The sequence below is a fragment of the Serinus canaria genome, chromosome 15 (genome assembly GCF_022539315.1).
Source record: "Serinus canaria isolate serCan28SL12 chromosome 15, serCan2020, whole genome shotgun sequence".
Classification (NCBI taxonomy): Eukaryota; Metazoa; Chordata; class Aves; order Passeriformes; family Fringillidae; genus Serinus; species Serinus canaria.
In genome coordinates, this window is record NC_066329.1 from 5516408 (window position 1) to 5530413 (window position 14006).

The 14006-nt window shown below is 47.8% G+C and overlaps 1 protein-coding gene across 1 annotated transcript in view; it reads right to left on the minus strand.

Moving 5' to 3' along the window:
• Nucleotides 1-3639: 3639 nt before the first annotated feature.
• Nucleotides 3640-14006, minus strand: part of DGCR2 (DiGeorge syndrome critical region gene 2) — a 44743-nt gene continuing 34376 nt past the window's right edge. The window contains exons 8-10 of the mRNA XM_050980459.1: nt 10055-10207; nt 9378-9614; nt 3640-8607 (exon numbers count right to left, since the gene is read on the minus strand). Coding sequence (XP_050836416.1) covers nt 8366-8607; nt 9378-9614; nt 10055-10207 — 632 coding nt within the window. The 3' untranslated portion in view covers nt 3640-8365. The remainder of the gene's footprint in view (nt 8608-9377; nt 9615-10054; nt 10208-14006) is intronic.

Genomic DNA, 14006 nt, shown 5'->3' on the forward strand with positions numbered 1-14006 from the left:
GTGCTGGGCTGGGGCGGGCGGCAGCGCTGGCAGCGCCCGCAGCCCGGGAGATTCTCGGCTCCAGCCTGGGCTCTGCTCTTACATATTCATCACCCGGGCTGAGTTTTTAACTCCTCGGCTGCTAGGAGGGAGCGGGGAGAGCCCGGCCCCCGGCCAGCCCCTCGCGCCCGCCGGGTCTCTGCCCGCAGTGACAGGGACAGGCGGGGAGCGGGGGCTGGCGGAGCCCACGGGTGCGGCGCTCCCCGCCCGGTACCATCCCGCTCCCCATCCCCAAAGCTGGAGGTCGGCAGCATCCCCGCTGTGCCCCAGCCCGCCCCCGCACAGTGTGTGGGACTACAGATGGACTTCAGGGCCCTGCTAGGAGGCAGAACGGGCTGGGGACAGCAGCTTTGGGCCATCCCCTCCCCATTCCTTGCAGACACAGACTGTGGGACATACCCTGCCCCCAGCTTCGGGAACTCCCCAGCCAGCAGCGGGTCCTGCATCTCCCATGTCTGAGCATAGTGGTTCCCACCTGATGAGGGGCAGATGGTGCCATAGGGACCCACAGACCCAACCCAACAGGAGTGCTCTTGCGAGCACAGGCCCCTCTGGACAAAGCCCAGCGAGCACCTCCTGGAAGCCCCATCCTCAGGGCCCAGGCAGCCTGGACAGCCACGCTATAGGTGACCCTCAGTCCCTGCAGTCAACAAGGAGCTGCACAGTGCTGGGGCAGGATTCAGCCCTTTCCACTCCAGTGGGCACCAGGCTGCTGTGGCTCACACTCTCACAGCCATGGGGCATTGGATGGCCAGTGCAGGGGGCAGTGCTGGGGCTCAAGCCTTGCACACCCACCCGAGCAGCACCAGAGCACAGTGCAGGCATCCCATGCTGGTGGAGGCAGCTGTTCAGCTCCTCAGCACGGAGTGAGCATATGCCATCCCATTGCACCTGTCCAGGCAGGTCCCACAGGAGCCAGGATCTCAGCAGGTTGCTAAGTAGGTAGGAAGGGGGTGAGAACACAGGAGCATGGTGTTATCACATTCTCCTTAAATATCCATGCCATCCTCATGCAGCAGAGGAAAGGAGGCCAAGGGGCCCAGCCCACAGCTCCCCTCGTTGGCCCTGGCCGGGAGCACTGGCGAGTCGCTGCCAGGATGAACAAACCCGGCAGCAGCGCCCGGCCAGTGGGAAGCAGCCCCTGCTGCCGGCTTGGCCAGGGATGGGCTCTGGCTCAGCAGAGCTCCTTGGCTGCCAATGCTACAATGGGCTCATCTCAGCAGGGATTCTTTGGGGCACCTTCTTCCCCGCCAGGCAGCACCAGCCTGAGCCACGTTTGGGCCCTGGTGCAGGGCGCAGAGGAGGGTTGCAGCACAGGTGTCCCCTGGGCTGGGCTGGACCTGTGCCGTGGCTGACACTTGGCCCCTGCTACAGGGATGATGTAGTCTGCAGAGGGCTGCGGTCATCCTTCCAGAGAGAGCTGCAAGGGGCGGGCAGGTGCGGCAGAGGGTCGCACCAGCTCCGCAGCCTGCTGCCGATTGTAGCCGGGAAAGAGGGGAGCTGTTCCGGCACTTATGGTATCCAACATCTCCCTTGGAAACATGAGCCCACTAAGTGATTCCTCTTCCTACACGCCCACAGCAGGACAGCCCGTATTGCCAGGGGTGAGGGAGAAGCCCAAGCCTCCTGAGGTCAGAAGATGAGACTCATTACCCCATGGACACTTTTTTAGATTTTCAGGCTTCTCTAGTAGTGATTTTTAGCAAGAGGGGTAAGAACAGGGTGCTGAGCCCCCACAAAAAGCAGGAGCAGAGTGAGGAAGCAGTGGGATCTAGAAGGCACATGGAAAGGCAGTGGCAGCACCACAGCCATCCCCTGCTCCCACCCTGTACTGCTCCCTAGGGTGCATGGCTGGCTGCTGGCACTCATGCCAGGCAGGAGCAACCTCCACTTTCTACAGGAACCAGATCAAGCCTTGAAACTGACGGCCTTGCTGACGTGGTGGTGGTGAGCTCACAGCTGATCCTGCAGTTTTGTGTCCTCCTCATAGGGCAATACCATGTCCATCAGCCTACTGCCACCGAGCCAGGAGGTGGTGAGGTCCCTGCAGACACACAGCACCAAGGGCAAGAGCCACAATAAGGGGAAAAATACCACTGAAAAATAAAAGTAGTTACTTAAGCTGCAATCATCGATTGGTCGTGGGCACGATGCCAGCCTGGTGGGAACCCCCACCACGTGCCCCATCAGCAAGCCCTGTGCCAGCACCCAGCAGAGGTGCCAGCAGCTCCTGGAGGTAAATCCTTCACTGCCGCCTGGGAGCCTGGCCAGGGACCCAGGCAGACAGGGACAGTGACCCTAAGACCAACCCTGAGCCTCTAGAGTGCGGTTCACATCACACAGGGATGGTGCACGAAGAGAGGCGGGCATCCAGAGAGGCAAAGTTCACAGGCAGTAAATACTCTGATCTTTGATCCTCATAATAAGCTGATGCTAGCCCAGGAAGAAAGCCGGGATCGGGGCAGGGAGCGCGGCAGGGGCCGGCTCTCCCGGGCGACACAAAGGAGGCACTGTGGCCGGCAGATGCGCTCTGGGCACAGGCCACTGCACAGCCCCTTCATTCATGCCACGCTCCCGCCGCCGCCGGGGTCAGCGACATCTCCCCCCGGGCCTGGCACCCCCGGGTCACTGCCAGCACACGGCCCCGCCCTGGCACTCTCCCAGGGCCTGAGCGCCCCGGACACGCCGTGCTCAGCACAGCTGCTCAGCTCTCGCTCAGAAAAACGCCTTTTAAGCTGCAAAGAGCTTACAGCAGGAGGTTGCCCAGCAATGCCCTGCCACAGCAGCCGAGGGTCGGCACACTCTGGACACGCGTGTGCCCGGGTCAGGGCGGGGAGCCCGAGAGCCCTGGCTGTGCTCCGGACAATCCATACTGCTCCACGCAGGAGCTGCCCTGTCCCCAGGCAAGGGGCAGGAGGCGAGGGGAGGTTGTACCTGCACGGGATCTCCCAGCACCCGCGGAGCCCCGCGGGTTCCAGGCCAGACTGAGCCCCTCCAAGAGAGGTTCCTGCGGCAGCTGCTGCGGAGAGAAGCGGCTGCCCCGGAGCAGCAGCGGGGCGAGGGCTGCGCCCACCGGGCCCAGCTGAGGCAGCAGCGCCCGGCTGGAGCCGCCGTGGAGCTCTGGAGCTGCGCTGGTCAGGTCCGAGGAGCGGCTGCGGTGGGAGCTGCCCTCTGCAGGCACAGGGACAGGAGCAGGGCCCTGCCTGGCCCCACAGCCACAGCGCCCGCTGCAAACACTGCGAACCCGGCGGCTGGTGGAAAAACAGCGAGCTGGGAGTCTGGATCAGCCTCTCCATTCTCCAGAGCCCCCTGCCCCTGGACTCAGCAGCTTCCCATGGGTTTGGGGAGGGCAGCACGAATACACTGCACTTCATTTTCTTGGGTATAAACTCAAGACCTTACTAAAATTACACTAATACAGGTGAATCCCACTGGAATCTGTACACATAGGAACTCTGGCAGACTACCTGCTAAAAGTTAAATGCATTTATTGATCTTTTTGCAAGATCACAGCTCAGAAGAGTGATTTAACAAAACCCTCCTTTCACAACGCTGGGAAACCACATCGATGCAGAAATCAGGAGACACTGGAACACAACATTTCTCTTACAGAACACAATTTATTTGGCATTTGGATGAAATGTTTCTCACAGCATCTTGAAAAAAAAAGAGATTAGTGCCAACCCCAAAGAAGTTAAAACAAAAACCAGTGTCACAGGGACTCAATTATTATAGTATCAAATTTAAATTCTACATGGTATTTCACAGAATATCAAAATCTTTTATACACTGCCACAGTTAAGTCCAGTCACAAACCAACTACACAGGAGAAGCCTGCAAGTGCAGCGCTGGCTAAAATGATTTTCCAGAGGAAGGTAGAAAGCAGTGTCTCATTCTCTCGCAGCCTCCCAGGCACCCTCAGCCCAACACACCAGGGATGGTGCAGCACAGCCACCTCTGCTGGCAGCAACCCTGACCCACTCAACACTCGAGGGGCACATCCTAGAAAATTAAAGCTATGTGGTACCGTAGCAGGCAGGCAATGCTGACTGTTATTAGGGGGAAGCACATCTTCATCACTGAAAGCATCTATTCCAAGGAAACACCTATTTCACTTGGGACTGGGGAACATGAGAAGCAAACATGAACTTTGATTCACCTCCTCTACACTCAACTGCTCTAATTTTATGGTCCAGCTCCCAACTTGCAAGGGAAACATAAAAGAAATTTCTGCATATTACATGTTCCTTAGCTAGGGACAAAAAAGACGTTTCAGCAACTGAAAAAAAGAGATGCACATTATGGATTGTACGAGGCAACATTAAAACATCAGTGTCTTGCCACTGAGAAGTCACATCTGAAAAATAAAAACATCTTTAAGTACCAGGTTCAAATTCATTTAACGCGAGATGGGAAAAGAATGGTAATAATTACTGCTAACAAAAAACATTTTCTTTTTAAGTACTGAAACAGGCCATCACCCCATGGCACCTGTGGAGGCAGAGCACCCACCAACTGCTAGATTCAGCCTTCAGAAAAAAATGTCCTACTTCATATTTCATCTAGATCAGTGTCCTGCTGCACATGGCTGAAGGAACAGTCTGAGGCTCAAACTAAACAGGACTGAACGCTACACAGACAAGCTCCTTGCACACCTGATGATGGTGCTGATCCTGCACAACAGAACCCACCACCCCTGTAACATTTTAACTCTGAACTCCCCCAGTACAGAGCCAGAGGCTGCTGTGGGACTGTGGATGGGCATCAGTGACAAACCAGAGTGTCAGAGGCTCCTCTTAGGGAACAGCAGAGGCCTCAATATGGCACCACAGAATGGGGAAGCTGAGGAGCAGCTTTGTCTGAGGCCAGTGGGACAAGACCAGCCCAGCACAGAACCAAGTGCTGGGACTGGACAACAACTGCAGTCAAGGGCATCCCAAGAAAAACACACCCTGGGCTCCCACAGGCTGCTGGAAACCATGTGGCAATGCCATCTCCCTGTTGGGGATGCAGGGACATTCAGGATGCACCAGATGTTAAGAACACCCGGAGATGTGAATGACAGCGGGGAAAAATCAATGCAGAAAGTAACTCCAAAGATCTCATCAAGTGAATGGCAATCAAGCCAGAGAGCTTTTCCTTGGGCAAGCACCAACTCTGTCCAGCCCTCAGGACAAAATGCCCACTGGTCACCCTGCCAAGGGCAAGGAAGGTTTGCTGAGGAGTCCACTGTTGTCAAGAAACTCTTAACTTCCCCAGGGGGTCCAGCAGTCTGAGTAGTTGGGATATTTTCTGCTACAAAGGCTCTTACTCCAAGAGAAAGTACTCAATGTGAAAAAGCTACATTAAAAGGGGGGGAAATGACAATTTTATTGCCAAATTAGAAACCCACCAAGAGGTAAATGAGCTATACTTAGTGAGCTGCTCTATTCAAGGCAGAATTTCCCTTGTTTACATTTAAGATGAAGGAGGATAGGGGAAAACAGAAAAAATAGCAGCCTCCTGCTAATATACAAGTGGGAAAGGCTCAGAAGCAATGGGGAAAATATCACACCAAGGCTTCTACAAAGAAGCCTCCATTTGGAATAGCTACAACCAGGAGCCACAATGAAGTTGCCAGTTGTAACAGAGCTTATTTGCAATTAAAATTCACCAGAGAACCAAAAGTAAAATACAAAAATATTGAACAGATTCCCGCAGTGTTAGGAGAAGTGTGAGGTAAGGTATCTGTTCACCTCAGCCACAAAAATACAGCCTCAGAGACTGAACCAAGCCAAAAGGCCTTTTGTTATTGCGCTAGGATAGTACAAAGAACAAATATTCCATCTGGTTTCAAAAGAAATTGGAAGTTTTCTACTTTGCACTGCTAACAAAGTACTTTTCATGAACAGATTGTAGTAGCATAGACTCTGCATCCTATTTAAGTGTACACTATCACAGCCTGCCCTACAAGAGAGTGTAGCCATCTCGATAGAAGTATTAACCCTAGAGCCTTATTTCTATCTCAGTGCTTAGCTTCACCTAGCTGGACGCAGCACAAAGGTTACTCTCTACAGTATGTATAGATATATAGAGATATATATATGTGTGTATGTATATATATATATATATATATATATATATATATATATATATATATCACCACCCAGAAACACACACACGCACACACACACATTCGTACCTATAAAACTAAAGAAAAATCAGTACATACAATGTATAAAACGTATGAATGTGCTTAAAAATGCACAAAACCCGCTTTATTTTCATACTTCAGAAATGCTCAATAATTTGTATGCAGGGTTCTGACTACTGCTATCCATCCACTTCATTAGACCTGGACTTGGAACTCGGAGGAGGACTCGGTCAGAGATCCCACAGAGTGGAGAACTGCTCCTCTCGTTTCGTACCACTGCTGCTGGAGCCAGGCACAGCAGAGAGCAGGATGGGGTGGTGGAACAGCTCCAGGCAGAGAGGAGAGGCTTCCTACCAGTGCTTCCTCCCACTCGTGTGCCAGCAGCACTCCCAGAACTGTGATTCACGCTCTCGGTGGAGTCAGGGCTGCTTGCAGTGTCTGCAAGTCGAGACACCAGATACGACCTCGATAACGAAACTCACAGTTTTCTGTGCAAAACGAGTTGAACTGTCAAGACCAATCCCCAAGTACAGTATAAGCCTATAGGCAAGACAGGGAATAGAAAGTAGCAGCATATTCCATGGGGAAAGAGTCAGCTGCACTGGGAAACCACAACAGTGGGTTAGGATTTGTCATACAAGTATGATTTCTCATTATTATTAGAAAAATAGATCACATACACAGCCCCATGCAGTGCGTTCTTCCTGTCCCTCTAGGCTTGTACCCTTCATAAGGTAACAGGAGATCACTCACAAGTGGCATTCTTTACAAATTCCTTAAAATTCATCTCATCTGCTGACTGTTACAGTAAGTCAAGGAGAAGCAGAGGCAATGGGAGTATGGGAGAAAAGGGTAAACTATTTGAACACTGAAATCCAAACTTAAATTTAAAATTGCCTGTAAAGATTATTTTATACTCATTATCAAAACCAACAGTGCTTGACTTTGGGTATCGTGAGGGATTGAATGAATCTTTGCCATCTGTAAATTAACTTAGCTTAAAGAGTTCAATACGAGGGGGAAATTTAAGTTGACATATCAGACTGAAGCAAACTGCTTTATTGATTTAAGTACACTAACCTCATTACAACCCCTTGTGGGACCTGGATAAATGGCTTGTGGGGCACAGGGGAAATCTCTAGAACAGGGTTGGCTATTTATGGGACTGAGATAAGGAACAGGTGTCCAATTAGAATTAAACATCACCTATAGTACATGTTGATCACCATTTCTAAGTGGTATTTGTAGAACTGTAAAGAAGTGAAATGAAGGGGAGGGAACACACATGCTAAATATAGCATGCAATAAGAAAAGCAAGAACAGTGGTCTTGTATCCAGGCCAATTTTGTGCACCCATTCACTGTAAAGAAGTTAAACCAGAAAGAAAATACCCCAAGATCTTACTTACGGGATTAGAACAAACAGGGGCTTCACACAGTGAACTCAGGCTGCATCGAAGTTAATTGCTCCCCATCTCTTCCCTAAAGTACTTCCTAACACACGTGAGGGTTCTACTAAAGGGACATCACACAGACCCAGTTTTCTTCCTGGGCCAGAAGTTTATCCAACAATACAACAAGTAATTGTAATTGCAAATCCCTGTTTTCTCAGTACCCATTTGTCACATACTGCGTAGACCATTCCTGCTCCAGGTCTTCTGGTGCTCTGATCTGGCACTGTGTTTTACACAGTGTAACTCTTGATGGCATGTGTCCCACTCCATAAAACAGGCCCCCAGCCCCCTTTGCTGCAGCTCCATCTTCTCTGCTTGAACAGTGATTGCCCCCACCCTTCTTTTCCATTGTCTGTTTCCTGGGTCCAGTGGTATCCAGCCAAATCCAAGCAGCTTTTTTCTGATGCAGATTTTGATTCCTCTCAGGTTAAGGGGAAAAAAAAAAAGAACAACCCAAACTACCCATACTTCTCACCTCCTCAGAAGTCAAAGGAATTCTCTGCTCTCTTTTCCACAGCCCATGGAAAAAAAGAGCAGTTGTACAATCCATATTTACAGGACAAATTGATTAGTGAATGAGTAACGACAGCCAAAAACAAGAGGCACGATCCTAATCTAGAACATAAAAGCAGTGTCTGAAAAACAAAGTGGAGATTCCTTCTGAAGTTCAAGCCTCGGATTAGTGTTTGTCTGTGCAAACAGTTGCTAAAACTCTGAGCGGTGCTGGGCGTTTCACTCCTTTATACAATGGTGTTCAGGGAACAGTGGCTGTGGCGGCTGCCTGTCAAAGTTTCTGCCGGGGTGTTTTCATTTATGGGTGTGTCAGGAGGGACAAGAAAGGTGCTGCTGTCAGCAGAGTCTTCCAGCTCCACTGGAGAAGGACCAACTGAGGGAGGAAGTGATCCCTCTGTCAGCTGTGGGGATACATCACAGTTTCCTAGTGATGGAGGACTGCTTTGCACAGCCTGAGAAAGAACTCCATCTGCAAAGGACAAAAAAACCAAGCAGAATCAGAACGTGAAGTTTAGCATTTCACGTTCCCAAACAGATTTATGATCCGTATTTCTGGGAGCTCTGAGTTTTCCCAGTTTAGAGGAAACTCACAACAAGGTGAGACTGCAAAACAGGAAAATTGTGTAACAAAAATAAAACTTTGACATATAAATAAGATGCTTGCACTAATCAGGCTCACTTATCCTGTGAAATATGCTGCTATAAAATCCCAAATTGGAATGATTTCTACAGTATGTGAATATCACAGCTGCAAAACTGAAGAACACTGGGTGAATCATTAGACAGTGGTATTTTTGGTCAATTTTGTGGGTGGGGGAAGCAGGGAGAAGAGGCTGGATACATTTTATCCAGAATCTCTTATTTTTGACATTTGCTCTACTTCTTAATACCAAACTCTATCAACCTATCTTCAAAAGGCCAAAAATGGTAGCAGCATGTTAGAAAAAAGGTAACCAGCTAACCCATCCAAGGTTAGGCTCAAAAACAGGTAAGGTTGAAGAGGTAAACTGCTTACAGATTGGATTCCACTGCTAATTTAGGTGACTCAAAAAACCTTCGAGAAAAACCAAGCTTAATGATACATTTTAACAAAAGACTTCTCCATCACAGAAACTGCAGATTTTTTGGTAAAATGCCTTTTCCCATTACAATTGCTAAAACACATGATTATAGCTTAAAAGAAAATCCATTCTCTAGCCAAAATGACAAAGTGGGAGGAAAGAGAAATTGCCTGCGTACCTGGAGTGGAACAAAGGATGCTGTCTGGATTGACAGAAGCCTCATAAGGAGGAGGTGGGTCATCAGGATGTTGAATATCTGGGTACTTGTAAGCAGTATAGGGTGGAGGGGGATCGTGAAAATGAAATGCTCCACCTTCCCCATCGTCTGAAAGATGCAGTGGAGTAAGGCCAGTTCCAAAACCATCGGGACCGTAATCAAAACCAGGCATCCTGCGGCCCAAGTTGAAATGGTGCACTATTTCAAGAGAAGGAAAAGGAGTAAGTGACTTTATCTCATGCTGTCTTCTTCAACTAAGTCAGATCTCAATACTTTTTTCCACTTTTCACACCCCAGGAACTCAGGTCTCCTGAAGACCTAGAAAAGTCTACATAACCCATCCAAGTGAACTTGCTGCAATTACACAATACCCAGGCCCACCTGCTCCCGGTCTGTTTGTCCTGCATCACATCTAAATTTGACTCTAACCTCTTCAAACTACAGACTACTGTTCACACAGAAGATACTTCAGATTTGGAGCACATACCAACAAAAATATTCTTCCATTATCCACTACAGAAGTTCAAGTTTGAAGACCCCACCAAGACACAGGCACAGTCAAGCAAGACAATGACATTTCTCCCCTTTCCATACCCCAATGTGTCAATACCCAGCACGAGGAGAGAGCTGATACTCACAGTTAGCTCCAATCAAAGACTCAATGCGCTCTCTCCGCCTCTGGCGCAGCCGGTGCACCATGAAGAGCAGCAGGGAGAGGATGAGGAAGGAGGAGATGCAGCTCACGATCAGGCGCATTCCACCGGCCATGGAGTCAAACAGGCTGTTGCCATCTGTTCATCAAACATAGAAAAACAGCCTGTTATTTTTGTTCAAGCTTCACTTTTCTTGATGTTCATCTGTCAGTAACGGAGAGCTAAACGTGAAGTGGAGATTCATTAGCCTGGTTTAACACTTCTCCGTATTTCAAATAAGAAAATCATGAATCATCAGGTGATTTATCTTTTTACTGCAAGAAGATCTGAAAGATTTCTAAGAATATCTTCCTTGGGAAAAGGGACAAAACATTGAAAGCTTCGGGCCTCCAAAAATTAGAAAAAAATAAAGGTTAGTGGCATTTTGCACATCCACTTGTTTCCCTTGCACAGCTGATCATACTATACTAAAGAAGAAAAGGCTTGAAGACTGGCATACCTGTACAGTACATAACTCCTGAACATTCTAACCCTTCCATTTCCACTAAAACAATCTCTAAACATTGCCACCGTCACCCAGATGTGGCTATCTAAATTCTGTATGCCACCAGTACACTGGCTAGCACCACTAAGTGATAGGAACATAGTAATCATTACTCAGGAACTGAAGAGATTAAGGTGAATGGGAATTAAACCTTTTCCTAGAGTCATTCCAAAAGCAAGTGGCAAAACAAGAAACAGACCAAGGAGCTCAGAACTTGGAGAGCTCTATCCAACTGTTAACCAGACCCACAAAGGGAAGGCTCTTGTGAACACATTACCACTGTACTCCCAGTGCCAGGCACAAGAGGCATTCATTTCTCACAAGTCAACTAATCCCACTTGGTTTTGCCTAAGCAGCATACACACACACACACACACACACACACACACACACACACACACACACAGACACACACACACACACACACACACACACACACACACACACACACACACACACACACACACACACACACAGACACAGACACACAAGGTACTCTACACAAACTAAAATGACCTAAAGATGATGTCCTGTGTTCTTTGCACTAACTTCCCATTAAAGAGTTCTGAATGAAAAACACACCCAGGTTAGGGGTGGGTAAGAAAGATGAGGTGGCCTCACAATGTGGTCACCTGCTGCTGCAAGACACAAACACTAGCAGGGATGGCCCCTCTTCCCAGTCACTACCAGAGGAACCAGCCAGATCCTGGCCACCTGTCCACACACCAACTCAAGTTGCAAGAGCTCCCTCCATACTTTTCCTTTCACTAACAGCAACTGAAGTGTTATCAAAGATTCCTCATAAAAGAAGGCTAAAAGCCTCACAAAAAATTTAAGTATTAGTTTGCTACATATGCTAGTAAAAGAAAAATCCACCTAATTTGTATCATTCCAGTCCATGGCTAACAGGCTGGTATTTATTATGTAACACCTCCTTGGCAAGAAGGGATCCATTTAATAGTGCACCAGGCATAAAGCTCCAACATTACACCCTCTCACATCCGGCTGTGCAGCACAAAAGCCTGGGCGCTGCCTGGGCGCTGTCAAACCCTTTAGCAACTACCATTGACAGAGCTTCAACTGCTGCAGTCACACACCTCCCAACCAGCAGAGCCTCCTGAACACCACAGACCTGCCCCTGCTCCTCCTCCATCTCACAGCCACGCTGACTCCATGATCACTGCAGAAAACTCACAGCTGTCAGTAACACTGAAGTGCCTTCAGTAAAATATACTCATGGGTGCAGAGGCCCAGAGAAGATAACTTTAGTTGTGGGATGGAATCTGGTGGTGCATCCCCGCTCTGGAGGCTGCACTATGATCTGAGAAATGCTCATTAGACCCCAGCCTTGATGAGCTGCACTTGGGTTAAGCCCTCCTGAGCTTTTCAGAAACGCTGTCTGTTCCCAGGAACTAAGAGGTGTCTAAAGAATATCTGTTTTTTAATGAACAGCCTTGGAAACTGATTTTTGTTGCCTGAATAACAATCCACTTGGAGTGGTATTTTTGTTGTTGTACCTTCAAAGAAAGTTACTGACTCAAACTGCAGCCAGGATGGAAAATTACTACAACTAGAGCCCATTCTCTTGTGACCCTATAAACAGGAGCCCAAATGGGATCCTTTTGATCTCTCAATTCCCAGATAAGGGGCTCATGTGTATGTCTCAAACACCAACAACCAGGTGCCTGTGGAGCCAGCCAAGGACTGTTAGTAATAACAGACAAGAATTGTTGTTAATAACCAAGGACTATTGGTAATAACACGCCATGAGAAAGAACAAGATTTGTCTGGAAAAGAGGAGCCAGGTGGAGATAGGGCAGCACTTTTCTGTGAGAAAGAACCACATCACAGTACAGGGCAGGTGCAAAAATGCGTGGCAGGAACTGGGCATGGACTCTAGGGTGAGATTCAGATCACCACATACACCTGAAGCCCACATAAATACAAAACTTATTTCAGAAAACTTGTTTTTACCCTCAGTAGTGCCCTGTAACTGCACCAGTTCAGTCACTAGAGAAATTTCAGCATATCAGTTCTTTCCAAGTATTTTATTTCTTCTACTACCTTTTCACAGTTGCAGGTCTGTCTTAACAACAGCCACAACAGAAAAATTATCTATTTTCTACCACAACATGGAGCAGCAATAGACAGACTACCTTGGTTTCAAAATATTCCTCTGCTATTTATCTCTGGCTAAATGAGAAGCATCTTCTAAGTGAGTATAGCTGGGATTGCTCAGCTAACTCCTACCACTGAAAAATCCCCCTACTACCAAGTCCTTGAGTAATATTTGTTACCACTTGTAATCATTGCTCACCCACTCACGCTGCAAGAGCTGATTATCTGCCAACCCAACAGCAGGATTTATTTCCCCCAGGTCTCTCCTTGGGTGATTAATTTACTTACTGTCGATTAGTAAACTGTTTTCTTTCCTTTGCAACAGAACTTAGGGAAGATACATGAAAGAATCGGACAAAGATAAATACATGCTGATTAAAGAAAGTAATTCATTAATTTCTGTCATCTGGAATAGTCATATATAACTACCCAGAAGGAAAACTGAAATGTTTAATTTAAAATTTTCAGTGTTTATCACTAGCTGAAGCAGCTTCATGATGAAAGAAGTTGGATGACTGCTTGATAATTCCTCTCTAAAAAACTAAGTTTCTAAAAAATCCACCAGAACCCTTCAAGCAAGAGTATAATGAAAGAGTCTCATTTAGCATCAATACAGAAAAAGAGCTTAAGGATGAGAAAGGATGTGGTAAAATACACTCTTCAAATCAGTATTCATGAAATAGTTAAGACCCACAGCAATAAGCAAGGATTAAAGAACATGACACAAGGTTATCCCAGGTCATCTGATCTGTCTGCTGGATGATGCTTTGCTGACACTGTTCCTGCAGATAAAAAAAGTGAAGCCTAAGACTTAACTCAGCTGATAAGAGTGGGAGGAAGACTCCTGTTTTTTCCCCACTCTCTCACTGCAGACCTGCCACACTAGCTGCAAACATCTGTTAAGCTTAACCCTCAGAACAAATGTGACAAGGAGAGACAGTGGCCTTTAATGATTAATCGCTCTAGTTAGGACCAATAAGACTGCAAATTTGGAAGCCAATAAGCACCCCTTTATTTGTAACAGATTGAACCAGAAGGCTCTGATGGAAAAGCTGACCTTCTGTGTTTTCCACAGGAGTTCAGAAAAATAGTTTCATAATGCACTCAGAGAAGATTAGCTTCTTTTAAAATACCAATAAAACCAATCTCACAGAATGGCTGAGGTTAAAGGGAACATCCTGAGATCACCAAGTCCAACCCCTGTTCAAGCAGCATCAGCTAGAGCAGGCTGTGCAGGACAGAGTCCAACCAGGCACTGAATATCTGCACAGAAGG